The 13330-nt window shown below is 33.1% G+C and overlaps 1 protein-coding gene and 1 long non-coding RNA gene across 17 annotated transcripts in view; one reads left to right on the top strand and one right to left on the bottom strand.

Moving 5' to 3' along the window:
- The window catches only part of TFEC (transcription factor EC), a 688992-nt gene that overhangs the window by 590016 nt on the left and 85646 nt on the right, over positions 1-13330 (top strand). For 15 of the 16 annotated variants that reach the window (XR_014266630.1, XR_014266631.1, XR_014266632.1 and 12 more), the window contains one exon: positions 11525-11776. Coding sequence is in view for 10 of the 16 variants with exons in the window: in XM_082472385.1 (XP_082328511.1) it covers positions 11525-11776 (252 nt within the window). In the remaining 6 variants the exon portion in view is untranslated. Of the gene's footprint in view, positions 1-4940; positions 4963-11524; positions 11777-13330 lie in introns of all 16 variants that reach the window. The other variant, XM_082472376.1, reaches the window with a different exon arrangement.
- The window catches only part of LOC309665775, a 328210-nt gene continuing 319347 nt past the window's right edge, over positions 4468-13330 (bottom strand). The window contains exon 2 of the long non-coding RNA XR_014266686.1: positions 4468-7199. This is a non-coding gene — a long non-coding RNA (uncharacterized lncRNA). The remainder of the gene's footprint in view (positions 7200-13330) is intronic.

Raw genomic sequence — 13330 nt, 5'->3', positions numbered from 1 at the left:
TTTCATCTATAAAATGAGGATAAAAGTCTTTACTTAAATCGTTGGAGTGTTTGCTTCAACTTGTGACTGTGGCTACTATTATCTTGCATTCTGGGGCTTTCAACTAGTCCATGAGGTCCTGTGATCAATCTTCTCAACAAACTGATGTTTCACGGCTATATACTTTCCATAACCATAAAAAAATTAAAACAGAAGTATATTTTTTTGATTCTAAAGGAACATTATTCTTCAGGGATAAGTGGAAAGTAAAACTACAACTTTGTAACTGAAGGCCTTTCGTACATGAGGGCACAATTACTTGAGCAGTTTGATTTATGTAAATAATGTAGTAACAGGTGCCTTTAAAACATAGAGAACCAAAAGTAATTATATGTACTAGTTAGGTAAAACAAAGACATGATAAATTTTACTTTTTTTTTTCTCCAGAAATACTAGTAATATCTGCGAAAATTGAGTGATAAAGTGTACTTATGAAACAAAGCCATTTTCTGCCGTTTGCCAATCAAAATGAATAATTTTAAAGTCTCATTTTCAATTAGGTTATTTTAATATTTAACTACCTAAAATTCCCCAATCATATTTTTTAGAAAATGGTTACACTAGAATACTGCAGTTCTAATGATGACATTTTATTATGATAAAAATGACTTCATTAATTGATGACCATATATCAACTCATAAAGTAGATAAGGGATATAAAAAGTTTTCAAGCCTAAGATAATATAAACCAATTTGAATTGTTAGATTTTCTTTTTTTAGGAATAAACATTTATGATCCTTTTATTCTTACAAAATACATAAATTTATTTGTTATAAATTCACCTGCATTAAGTGGCCTATGAATTTCTTTTATAAGGTCTGCATAAGTCGGCAATATATTGATGTTATCCCAAATCTTACCATTAAGATATACTAAAAATTAAAAATGTAATGTATTTGCAGCATAATGATACAAGAGAAGACAAGTATTATAGGGAAGTTTGGATTTTTGTCCCAGATATTCCTATTTATGGCTTTGGATCTATTTTAGAACATGTAAAAATTTTTTTTAAAAACACATTGATGACTTTCCAAGATATTTGAAATATGACCTTTAGAAGAAGTCATTCTTGTTTCTCCTTTATTCTCTGCATCCTTGAAAGAACATTCACAACTTCATAATGAAAATGATATCAAAAAGTCACTATATGGAGGATGAAAAATAGTACATTTAAGCATTACATGAGAGCTTTGTTTTAAGTTGAAAGTAACTGTGAAGTATAAAGCATCATTTAAACACAATTGTTGATTTCTGAAGCAAAATGTCTTTTGTTTTATAAAAGTCTTATTAATAAATATTAATGTTTAAGTCTTAATGCCATTAGATAAATATTTTTTAAAGAAGTTAAGACTTTTTACTGAATCTAGCTTAAATAATTAACTTGTATATTTCTACATTTATAGGAAACAATTTAATTGTATGAGAAGCTTCTAAAAAGAATATAAACTGTAGTATTAACTTACTTAAATACAGCCATAAGCACTAAACATAAATATGTCTAATAATATCAAAATATAATGTTACAACTGGACAATTCTTTCTTATTAAAGGAAGAATACATCTTTCATTCATTCAATTGGTTTGTTGAATTGGAAAGGACATTTCCTCATCTCATTATTTCTCCAAGAGAGAATATGCTCAATTTTAATTTTAATTTTAATTTTTGATACACTATAATCTCTGAAAACAAAATGCAGTTAAATATTGTACTGAAGTTTTAGAAAATAATTGTGGAGGCCCAATTGAGTATTTATGTATGATATTGTAAGATTAAATAAGATAATATATGCAAAGTATATAGCATAGTCCTTTCTATAGGCTGTTCACTCAACAAACAAGAAAAGGTACAAAATCTATTATTTAAAAACCTAGGGCTAGATGTGTTTCAAAATTATCAATACTTTAAATTTTGAAAGGTAATATGGTACATATTCCTTGATACCCTGCAGAGTCCAAGACAGCATCCCATAATCAAACGCATTAATATACCTGCAGCAGTACATATGAATATCTACTGTAAGGAAGATAAAGAAAGACTTTAAATAACCTTACTTCATTTCAGGTTTGATTTTACCACCAACTGAGTTTGTGCCAAACATAAAAAAAAAAAAAAAAACAACTCCTACTTTCAGAGCTTTTTGGATTTTGGAATTGCAGTTAAGAGGTGGAGGACTAATAGAATTGTAATGCAATTGGACTAGGAAAATAGGGCAGTATCTACATCAAAAGGTTGAATGCATAATTTTAGAAATAGGGCAAACTAACTATTTAATTAATGAGGATTTACCTGACAATGCAACACACACAAACTTCAAATAAGCATTTTGCAAAATGTGAGAAAAAAGTCAATGGAACCAAGGGGAAAAATAAAGTTTAGAATCGGAATAGATTTCCCTATGTGTAGTTAGAACATGGGAGTTAACCATCTTTGGCACTAGGTCCTCTCATCTTCTATTCTGTGCATCCTCCAACGATCATCTCAGTTATCACCTCAGTGTAGATGTTATGTAAATTTTATCCACAGTCCATACCTTACCTCTGAATTCCATACCCATAAATGCAGCTGCCTACTTCACATACCTTCTTGGACACTTTCAAAACATCACAAACTCAACGTGTTCAAAACTGAACTTAAAATTCTCTGTCCCCCTCAAAAAACCTAGTCTTCTCTGTGAAAGCCATCACTATCTATTTAGTCACTTAAGCCAGAAACCTCAGGTGTCATTTCTTAATCCATTTCTAAACATCTCTTGAATCCGTCTACTCGTTTCCATGTGACTATGCAACCCTTATCACATGACCCTAGTTCAAGCAGCCCTTTTTTCTTTCCTAGACTCTCTCATTTTACCTCTCTAAAATTCATCCCACTGAATTGCTACTGCCCCCTTTCTTATGATAAAGAAAATAAGACATCTTTCTATACCGAAAAGATTGCATGAATTGGCCCTACTGGCCTCCCCAGCCTCATACCACACTCTGCTCTAGTCCTATCATCTCCTTTCAGTGCATTTTTTTTCATCTTGTTTCTTCCCACCAGGGTCTTCACATATGCTGCTTTATCTCCCTAAATGTTTTTTCTACTCTTCCTCTCTTTATTTCCTACTCATCCTCCAGATCCAGCCCTATCATCCTTTCTTTAGGAAAGTTGTCCCTAACTTCTGTCTAGATAATCTTTTTCTACAGGCTCATAGTCATGTGTATCTCTCCTGCCTATCACTTGTTTCACTTGAAAATTTACAGTCATTTGTGTGATTATTAGATTAAAATCTGTCTCTTCCACCTGTCCATAAACTGCATGGGGAGAGGGACCATGTTTCACTTTATTCATCATTGTTACCCACACAACTGGCTACTATATATAGGCACACACATATCTGTTAAGTGAATGAATGAGTGAAATTAATAGCAGAAACTGTCATTTGAATGACTCGTTCCCATTTTATCTAGGTCTTTCTGCTTGATTTTGTGACACCTTTTACTTTCACAGGGTTTATCACATTGTGTTATAATTATATTTTAATTATCTATTTCTCCTAGTAGACTGTGAACTCTTTGAAGACTGGGTTATGTCTATTTTGTTCATAATTATATCCCCAGAGCTTATCACAGTCACGTAAAACCTGATGTGTAGTGGCACTCAAAAATATTTATAGAATTAATGAATACTAAGCCTGAGAATGCAATGCCAAATATATTTTAAAGTATTATGGCTTAAGTTATCTGCATTTTTCATATTAACTTATTTTGGTTATTGATGATATTTCCAGTTGACTTTAGTGTGTACATGGCTGCTGTGTAATTTTGAAGTCAATGGGAAGTGGTCAGTGTCTGCTGTGATTCTTAGTTGATATTTATGGCTCTAAATTTCTATATACACATACTCTTATAAAACAGATCAGACTAAATAAACCACAGTTATTTCTGGCATTAGTTCTAATTCTTTTAAAGATATAAAGTGGTAATTTTCCTGAGATACTAACATAAACAAAGCAAATCAATGCAAGTATAAATGGAGATAGATGGAGTTGTAAGGGAAGCTTAGTCTTTACAGTAATAATATGAGTGCTCATGGAGTGCAAGCATTTTTACTGCTAGAACACTACTGAATTAGGAAAACTATACTTAATAATATTCATGCCTCTTTAAAGTCTCTTAAGTGTGGATCTCTTCTAAAGACACACCATTGGAATTATCCAAATTCAAGTGATAGGGACTGAAGGAATATGTTACAATCACATTTTATATTATTATCCATTAAATAGCTTTGGATTATGTAATGATCAACTGAAATATGCTGACAGTTATTCAGAAACCTAAGTAAAACTTTTGATGAACCCGGCCCTACTTTGTTCAGTAGTTATTTCTCAATCAGACAAGCTCGACTGTATAATTTTAGGTTTAGTCAGGATGAGATTTATGGGTATATCATATCCAAAGACTGCTGTGAAGAAAGTAAGATTTGAAGAAACGAGTTATTAATCTTTGCTACAGAATATTAACAAACGTCATGTGGCTTTTATGAGTAGGTATCTAGGAGGTTGTAGATTCATAAGCCCCCCAAAATAGATTTCTTCTTATATACCTCTGCTACTAGGAACATAATTAATAGTTACCTATTACTCACTTGTGAAGTCCAAGCTTTTACTTCATTTATTAATTTCAACCTTAGTACAAAATTAACAAAATTAAATGAGGGTTGTCATGTTGTAGTGAATGGGATTGTCTGTCTTGCTTTTTGATGGGGTTGTGTGTATACACCTGCCTGTATGTGTGTGTGTGTGTGTGTGTGTGTGTGTGTTTAGTGGTAGTGCATGTATTTTTATTTACTATCACTAGATAGTAAATATGTATAGAATAAATATTTTTCTTGCTGAAAATATTTCTGTTTCTGTTTTTGCAGATAGTCTAAACACACTCATTAGGTAGGTGCCCATATTTGCTTGATTGATTTGTTTGGCTAGTCAAATTAATGGTGATAAAATGTCTTGTTATTCAGATGATTGCTTGTGTGATGTTTGCCACCACTTTTTAGTTTTGAATTTCAAAAGGCCAGTACCCAGAAGGTGTTTCATCTCCTCCCGGGTTCTGTGCCCTCAGTTTAGGTAAGTGATCTCCAGGTGGATGGTGACACGTGGATCATAGACCTGCTTTCTGGAGAGGAATGACTTTCCCTTGGGACTGGCTTTAACAAAGAACAAACTCTCATTAAATGTTTGCTGAGTGAATGTTAAAAGAATTAGCTGAGGGCTTTTACAATTATCTTATGGTTTCTCTATAAAAAGGTAACTTTTTAAAGAGGCTATCATATATATGCATATATATGAATTATGTTTTAAAGTATTTATATGATTTGTAGCAATATTTAAGAAGATATGATACAAGTAGACAATATTATAGACAGAGAATCACAGGGTTGGTGAAATCCTTCAAAGTTGTTTTTTTTTGTTTTTGTTTTTTTGTACAACAACCCACCCAATTGTTTCTAAAATTTCCTCATTCAAAATACTCTCCTTGTTGTTATTCTACTGGATAGGACAGAAACCCATATGAGAACTAAATCAAAAGACTACAGTGTGGGACAATGAAACGTAAATTGGGAGAATTAATTCATGTATTAAGGAGCATAATTTGAAAACCACTGTGTGAAAATAAGAATGCCTCCTTCTAGCCAGCACTGCTTGCCTGGCCTGCATTACTCCATAGCTCTTCTACCTAGCAGGAGATTTTAAATACAAATGCATATAGGGCCACATAACATTTTGTTAGCCTTAATTTCTAATTAAATATTTGCTGATTTACAGAGTTGAAACCTCCCAAGACTGATCTAAACTCTGGAATTAAAAAACAAAACAAACAAAAAAACCCTTCAGGTATCAGATACCCTAAATCATCTTCTGTTGTGTCAGAGAATGAGATCTGACTTTTTTCTATGGCATTGGGCTGCTGGCTCATGGATTTCCATCAATGCTCTCAATAGTCAGGATTCCTGCGTCTATTCTAGTCTAAAAATAGGAGTAGGAAAAAAAACCCTACAGTTACATAATTTTTTTTAACATCTTTATTGGAGTATAATTGCTTTACAACGGTGTGTTTGTTTCTGCTGTATAACAAAGTGAATCAGCTATACATATATCCCTGTATCTCCTCTCTGTTGCGTCTCCCTCCCACTCTCCCTATCCCACCCCTCTAGGTGGACACAGAGCACGGAGCTGATCTCCCTGTGCTGTGCAGCTGCTTCCCACTAGCTATCTATTTTACATTTGGTAGTGTATATATGTCCATGCCACTCTCTCACTTCGTCCCAGCTTACCCTTCCCCCTCCCCGTGTCCTCAAGTCCATTGTCTATGTCTGCTTCTTTACTCCTGTCCTGACCCCAGGTTCTTCAGAACTTTTTTTTTTTTTTTAGATTCCATATATATGTGTTAGCATACGGTATTTGTTTTACTCTTTCTGACTTACTTCACTCTGTATGAGTCTCTAGGTCCATCCACCTCACTACAAATAACTCAATTTTGTTCCTTTTTATGGCTGAGTAATATTCCATTGTATATATGTGCCACATCTTCTTTATACATTCATCTGTTGATGGACACTTAGGTTGCTTCCATGTCCTGGCTATTGTAAATAGAGCTTCAATGAACATTGTGGTACATGACTCTTTTTGAATTAGATACATACATTCTGTATTTGTGATTGTGATTCCCCAGTGATTATATTTTCTACAACCAGAATGCTTTTTTCTTCCTGACCAATTTCTTCCCATTAGCTTGTTGTACTTGCAGGAATTTACGTATTTCTAATTTAAAAAAAAAATACTTCAATTGACCCATTAAGCACATTGCTCTGGTTCTCTTATTAATGAATCTAAGCATTTTTTTTTAAATTTATTTATTTTTGGCTGTGTTGCGTCTTCGTTTCTGTGTGAAGGTTTTCTCTAGTTGTGGCAAGTGGGGGCTCCTCTTCATTGCAGTGCACGGGCCTCTCACTATTGTGGCCTCTCTTGTTGTGGAGCACAGGCTCCAGATGCGCAGGCTCAGTAATTGTGGCTCACGGGCCTAGTTGCTCCGTGGCATGTGGGATCTTCCCAGACCAGGGCTCGGACCCGTGTCCCCTGCATTGGCAGGCAGATTCTCAACCACTGCACCACCAGGGAAGCCCCTAAGCATTTTTTATAGCTCATCAATAGATGCATTTCTAATTTTTAAAAATACCCACATCCCTTTATTAGAGTATGAGAACTTAACTACATTTGAAACATATTTTAAAAAAATAATTGGATGTTTTAAGCTAAGTTTCATTTTTGTAACTCCAAATAATGGAACTTTTTGAAAAAAAAAACATAATTTCTATCGAAAGCCTAGTTTGAGATAATTGATATTGGGTTAATGGTCTAACCAGGTGATCCTCTAGGTTAGTGTATTTAAATATGGAGTCTGAAGTATAAATTGGTTTGGAAAACATTGCTCTGCCTGCTCTAAGTCCTGTCTAAGGTATCTAAGGGTCAAGTCAGATCACTATAAAGTTATATGTTTGGGCTTTCACTTGAGCTGATTCATATTATGCTTTGGGCCTTTGATCAAGAATAAATGTAGTGGATGTTATGGTGCATGGCCAACGTTATCCCCTTTATGACTGAACCACTCTTGCCTCCACCTGATCCTGTTTCCCTCACCCTACTGCAGCGCCGATTCTGAGAGCACCCCCTAATAAACATCCTACAGGCAAGTTTCAGATTATGTTTCCCGGCTAACTCAATTTACGACAATAAATATTTATTTTTAAATATGGGCGTATAAAGAATTTCACTACCTATTTTGCAAGTTGGAATTTTGTTCAAGATATCATTCAAGTCTTCCATGAAAAAATCTAGTTTATAAATTCTCAGATATTATTCTGAAAAATATTTGTCTTTCCTCAGAGCTAGCATGATTTAATTACTTATTAAGAAATATATATTAGGTTGAACTATACAGAAGGGACAATTCGTAGATCAAAAATTGTCAAATATCTGCAATTTCACAAGGCTCCACCTAATATGTTTTAAAAATTTTCCTTTTTCCTTGGCTGTCAGGATGCTCATGGGTAAATTTTGTACTCAATTGCAATATTAATCTTCAGCCTACATTTTCTGGTGTAAATACCTCTCACCACATTTACACCTAATATTTATTTATAATGTTTTGGAAAAGAGGGAGAATATAAGTAAATAAATTCTTTTAAATGAAATAAAACAGATCTCTGCACATAGACAAAACCTTGGACTTAAGCTGACCATCATTATTTTTAGTTTGCAATAACAGCATGCCAGAGAGATAATGCTGAGACATAATTCAGAGTTCGGAGATATGTTTTACTTATTACTCTCAATAGCAAAACTTCCCTACATCTGGGTGGTCTTAATTTCTTTGATAGTCCAAAGAACCAAATCACAATCTACAGCTGCTCTAGCCTTCTAGGTGAAGACTTTGGTATTCTGATTATGGTTTACCTGCTTACTCTAGTGGGTTCCCAAAGCTCTCTGCAGTCACCATAGTTATTCACACACTGTACTTTAATGATTCATTCATAAAATCACTCATTGAACACATGTGAACACATATTTTTATGTGCCTGCTGTGTGCCCCTCTCTGGGTTATGTATAGGAAGTATGGCAGTCCAGCAGCCAGCAAGATAAATGCAGCCCTTGCCCTTGGAGAGCTCTTATTTTTCTTCCCTGACTAGACTACGAGTTCTTTGAAGGCAGATACTGTGGTTATCTCCCTTTTACCTTCAGTGCACGACTCAGTTCACACACACTTGACACTCAAAAATATTTCTTAAATAAATGAATAAGTGAACAATGGCAACATATTGTTTCATTTACTTCATCTCACCAACTACCAAGACCTTCAGTGAAACCAATCCAATAGATAGTTTTATAGTTGTGTCTTCAGATCCCAGGCAATTTAAAAGTATTTTAAAATTGACTGCACATGGTTTAACTGATGTTTTACATTTAGTTGTCTCATTGTTCTGATATCAGTCCATACTTGGAAAAGACAGAGGTTTACTGGGGAGTAATTTAATTACATTCCATTTAATCTTCCCTGGCTCCACTGATCTTTCAGACTCTCATGCTTAGTTTATAGATGTTGTATACATAGGATCCAAGAGAGTCTTCACTTTTGCCTGCTAAACCCTTGTAATTCCCTATAAATAACCAATAATTTAGGCAGAATTGGAATTTCATATTTTTTATTGTGTCTCTGTATAGAGTGATCTAATGAGATGGTAGTTTTGCTTTGAGAAAGGAAAAGTATTCATGTGAATTCCTTTTCATGACTAATATTTGTGACTGTCTCCCAACTTCTTTTCTTCTTTCATTTTGATCTTTTACATTTGAGTTTTCCTTCTTTCTGTCCCCTATCCCAGGACCATCTCCTTCCAACACCTGATTTATAACCATTTTCTCTTGCAATTAGTTTTTAAAAACCACTGCTTCTTGTGGCATTTTAAATTCATTGTATACATTACTGAGCTTTTGCTTTGTATTCCAGTCATTTCAATCAGGAGCCAATATCTTGTAGTGTTTAGGAAGCCAGGCCCTGTATTCCAGTTCCATCCCTTACTAGCAGAGTGATAACAGCCACACCATTTAACCTCTCTAAGTCTCAGTGGCTTCAGTTATATGGTGCAATGCGGGTACTATTGATACCTATCTCCTAACGTTGTAACAAGGATTAAATGAAACAATGTGTGTAAAATGCTTAGCACAGTGCCTGATACCTGCTGCATATTATTATTTTTATCATCATCATCATTTTTGCTGTAGTTGATATTAATATTGCCGAAGTATATTGTAAATTCCTAGAGCCCTAGGATCACATTTATGACTTCCCTTGGACTCCTGATGTAACACAAAACGCAATAAGTACTCTAATGATGCTTTTAGCATCCATAGATGAAAAGTGAAAAATGAATTAGTTAATGAATGTTGTAAATTCTGATCCAGCATACTTTTCTTAAAATAATATACAGTGTTCTTTAGCATTCAGTTACGTTGTGTGAAAGTCCTTCAGATTTGTGAATCTGAAAATGCTGTTTATAATGTATATTTTGTAAATGTATATGGATTAAGAAGGATTAATTTAAAACTGTAGGATAATCTAAATAGCTACCCCCCAAAAATTACCACAGGCATTTTAATGAAATGTTGTTTTACAACTTTAAAGCTCACAGCAATTTAATTAGTAATATGTGTAATCTTTATTACCAATCTTAATCTTTTTTATATGACTGAAAAATTATTTTATGGTAGTACAATTAAAATAATGCTAAAAATGTCAGCATAACAGAATTAAACTAAAGTAACTACTACAATATTGTACCCCAAACCAGCTAATTTAAATGCAAAATACTTTGTAAAGGCTATTTATCTGAGCTAATGCATGTTAAGGGATTTAAGGAGTAGTTTGTGTAGCTGAAATAAAAGGAAAAATAAGCACTGTACAGCAGTCTTTACTATTGTTTAACACGAGGGAAATATTAAATAGGTTTATATATAGGCCACTTGAGGAAAATGTATTAGAAGTCACATCGCAGCACAGTAAATATAAAGGGGACTGGCAGGCAATACTATTTTCAGAGGTTTTTAAAGGGAAAGCTTGAAATACTTAAAATTGTCCTTATACAAATAATGGTATATCATTAACTATGATAGCTAGACTGAAGATGCCCAGAATTTTATGTCTATGATTTGAAAAAGGGATTTCAATATACTGGATAGTTGCTTAGTTGGCACATGACACTGGTTAGATTTTTCTCTGAATACTTCTTTCTGTCAATTCATAATGATTCTACCAAAGTATTGTTATTATAAAGTGAGAATATGGAAGGGTTTAAAATTAAGATTTTTAAAAAATTAAAATAAACTCAGTATAGAAACTCTGGAAAATACAGAAAACTGAAAAAAATCACTTAGATTTTCACCACCCATAAAGTATCAGACAATATTTAGTATATATATTTCTAGTCTCTGCTCCCTCATGGAAAATTTTTTAAAATCTTTAATTAAAAATGGAGTGATTATAGCCAATGGAATATTTATATGTAATATAAAGGAATACAAGAGATATATGTTATATAAAAATCACTAATAATAGTAAATCAGCTGTGTTTTCCTTTTATTATTTTAGTCATTCTTTTTCAGACCCTCAAAAAGTTTTGCTGCTTTTATATTTATTCCAAGTTGGTTTCATTTGCATATTATTTTAAGAGCTATTCTTAAACACTTGGTTAGCATTTAAAATATTTTAGTAAGTTTAAATGACTTCTCAAAAACTATAGTCCATTAATATCTTATGTAAATTATGACAGAAGCATAGACAATAAATTAGAAAGAAACTAGATGTTATAGTGTTTATTGTCATAATCCAATTGTTGAAAGTGGAACTCGTTTACCAGATGATGCTACACATTGCATTTGTTTGGTTTCTATTTGGTAGGTCCCAGCACACCTGGAAAGTTCTGCTAGAACTCAGCTACAGAAAGTTCAGAGACAGCAAGTAAAACCTTTCATGACCCTTGACCACCAGGTCGTCCACCAGACTCTTAAACGGTCACACCCTCCAACACCAAGCAGTGCACTTCTGGTACAGCATGGACACCCGTCTCCCGAGAGTGACACTGGGCTCACTGGAAATCCACTCACCAAGTTGCTAACTCTTGGGAAAGAAGATGACAATGTGGAATGGCATGTATGTCTAATGGCTGCTTATGAAAATATATAATCAGTTTCTTGGGAAAAAAAATACCTCAAGAAATTGAAGTCAAATTTTTATAGTAAACATTCCATATGCAAATTTATTTAACAAAAGGATGTCTTAATTTATTAATTTGTAATAATTAGTTATGCCCATAAGAATTGTTATGCATAAAATATAACAATTCATTTTTTAACACTCATTTCAGTTTTGTATCAATGTGAGTCAAAGCAGGTTCTAATAGTAATTTATGTTAAGAAGATTTAGCTTTAATTGTAATGGTTTTCTGATAACTTTAGTTAAAACATTTATCAACAGTTACATTATCTAAAGTACCCATTAAGATAAAACAAGCAAAAGAATAAATAACAGTAAACATGTGCTCTAGAAATGTTTATCAGATTGAGACTAATAATCTTCTTGCACTTAATATTTTGTAGAATTATATCAGAATTTATTACTATTGATTATCTATCCATTCATTTCTATTTTCAACAAATACTTGCCTACCATTTACTAAATAAGAGGAAATTAGAGGTGCTGAGGATACAAAATGGATGAGTGTCTAGCTTCGTGGAGTTCATAATTATTGTGACTTGCTTGTAAATGAACCTTCAAAAAATACTGAAGAATGAGTAGAAGTGGGAAAAAACTAGAACTGGGAAAAAGAGTTCCTTTAATATCTCAATGTAGAAAAACTACATCAGTAACTGAGCTTTCTATTCTCTTCTTTTTCTGTTTTTCCATTTGATTTTTAGATGGAGACATGGTTCTATGATCTCCCAGATTTAATATCCCAATCTACATTCCTGGTGATTATTACTGATTTCAGGTCACTGCTTTTTAGCTAAGTCTGTAGCCTCCAGGTACAAAAGAGTAATGCTCAGTATATCATTATTTGAATTCCAAATGATAGAGGAAGATTTTCTATTGCAAATTTTATGTTAATCTAGAAAAGAGAAAAGAATAAGGATCTGGTAGATTGTTTAATAAAATATAATACAACCACAAAACAGGACTAGTTGAAATCCAAAACTGAACATAAATCTCTACATGTATATTTACTTAAACTTTTCAGTAGTGGATATACAAAGAATTTTCAAAAAAATATGTAAAACTAGGTTCTCTATTCACTCTATAAGATAATAAAAAATATATGTAGGTTGAAAATCATCTGTACAGTAAATATTAGAACTCACTCAATACAATTTATCTTACAACCACCTTCTTCCCAAGTTCACTTCCTTGTGTGGAAGAGTGATTCCCAAAGGAAAAAACAAATCCCAAAGGATATGCATATGCCAGTCAATTCTAGGCAAAACCCAGAATATGATCTTATTATGTGTCTTATGAAATACGTCTTCTAAGAAATGAGAAAGGATAAGTAACATATAAGTCTTCTCAGTTTTTCTTAGATAATATTTTTATTCCTTAGGCACACAGATTACCTTTTATTTTATAATAAGCTTGTATAAGAGAAATTTACCTGATCTTAATGGACCTTTAGGTGGTGTCAGTCAAAAGGAGTTGCATGGCTGGGAAGGGTTG

Source organism: Balaenoptera physalus (assembly GCF_965194825.1).
Source record: "Balaenoptera physalus genome assembly, chromosome: 8".
NCBI lineage: Eukaryota > Metazoa > Chordata > Mammalia > Artiodactyla > Balaenopteridae > Balaenoptera > Balaenoptera physalus.
This window is presented reverse-complemented; position numbering and strand designations above follow the sequence as displayed.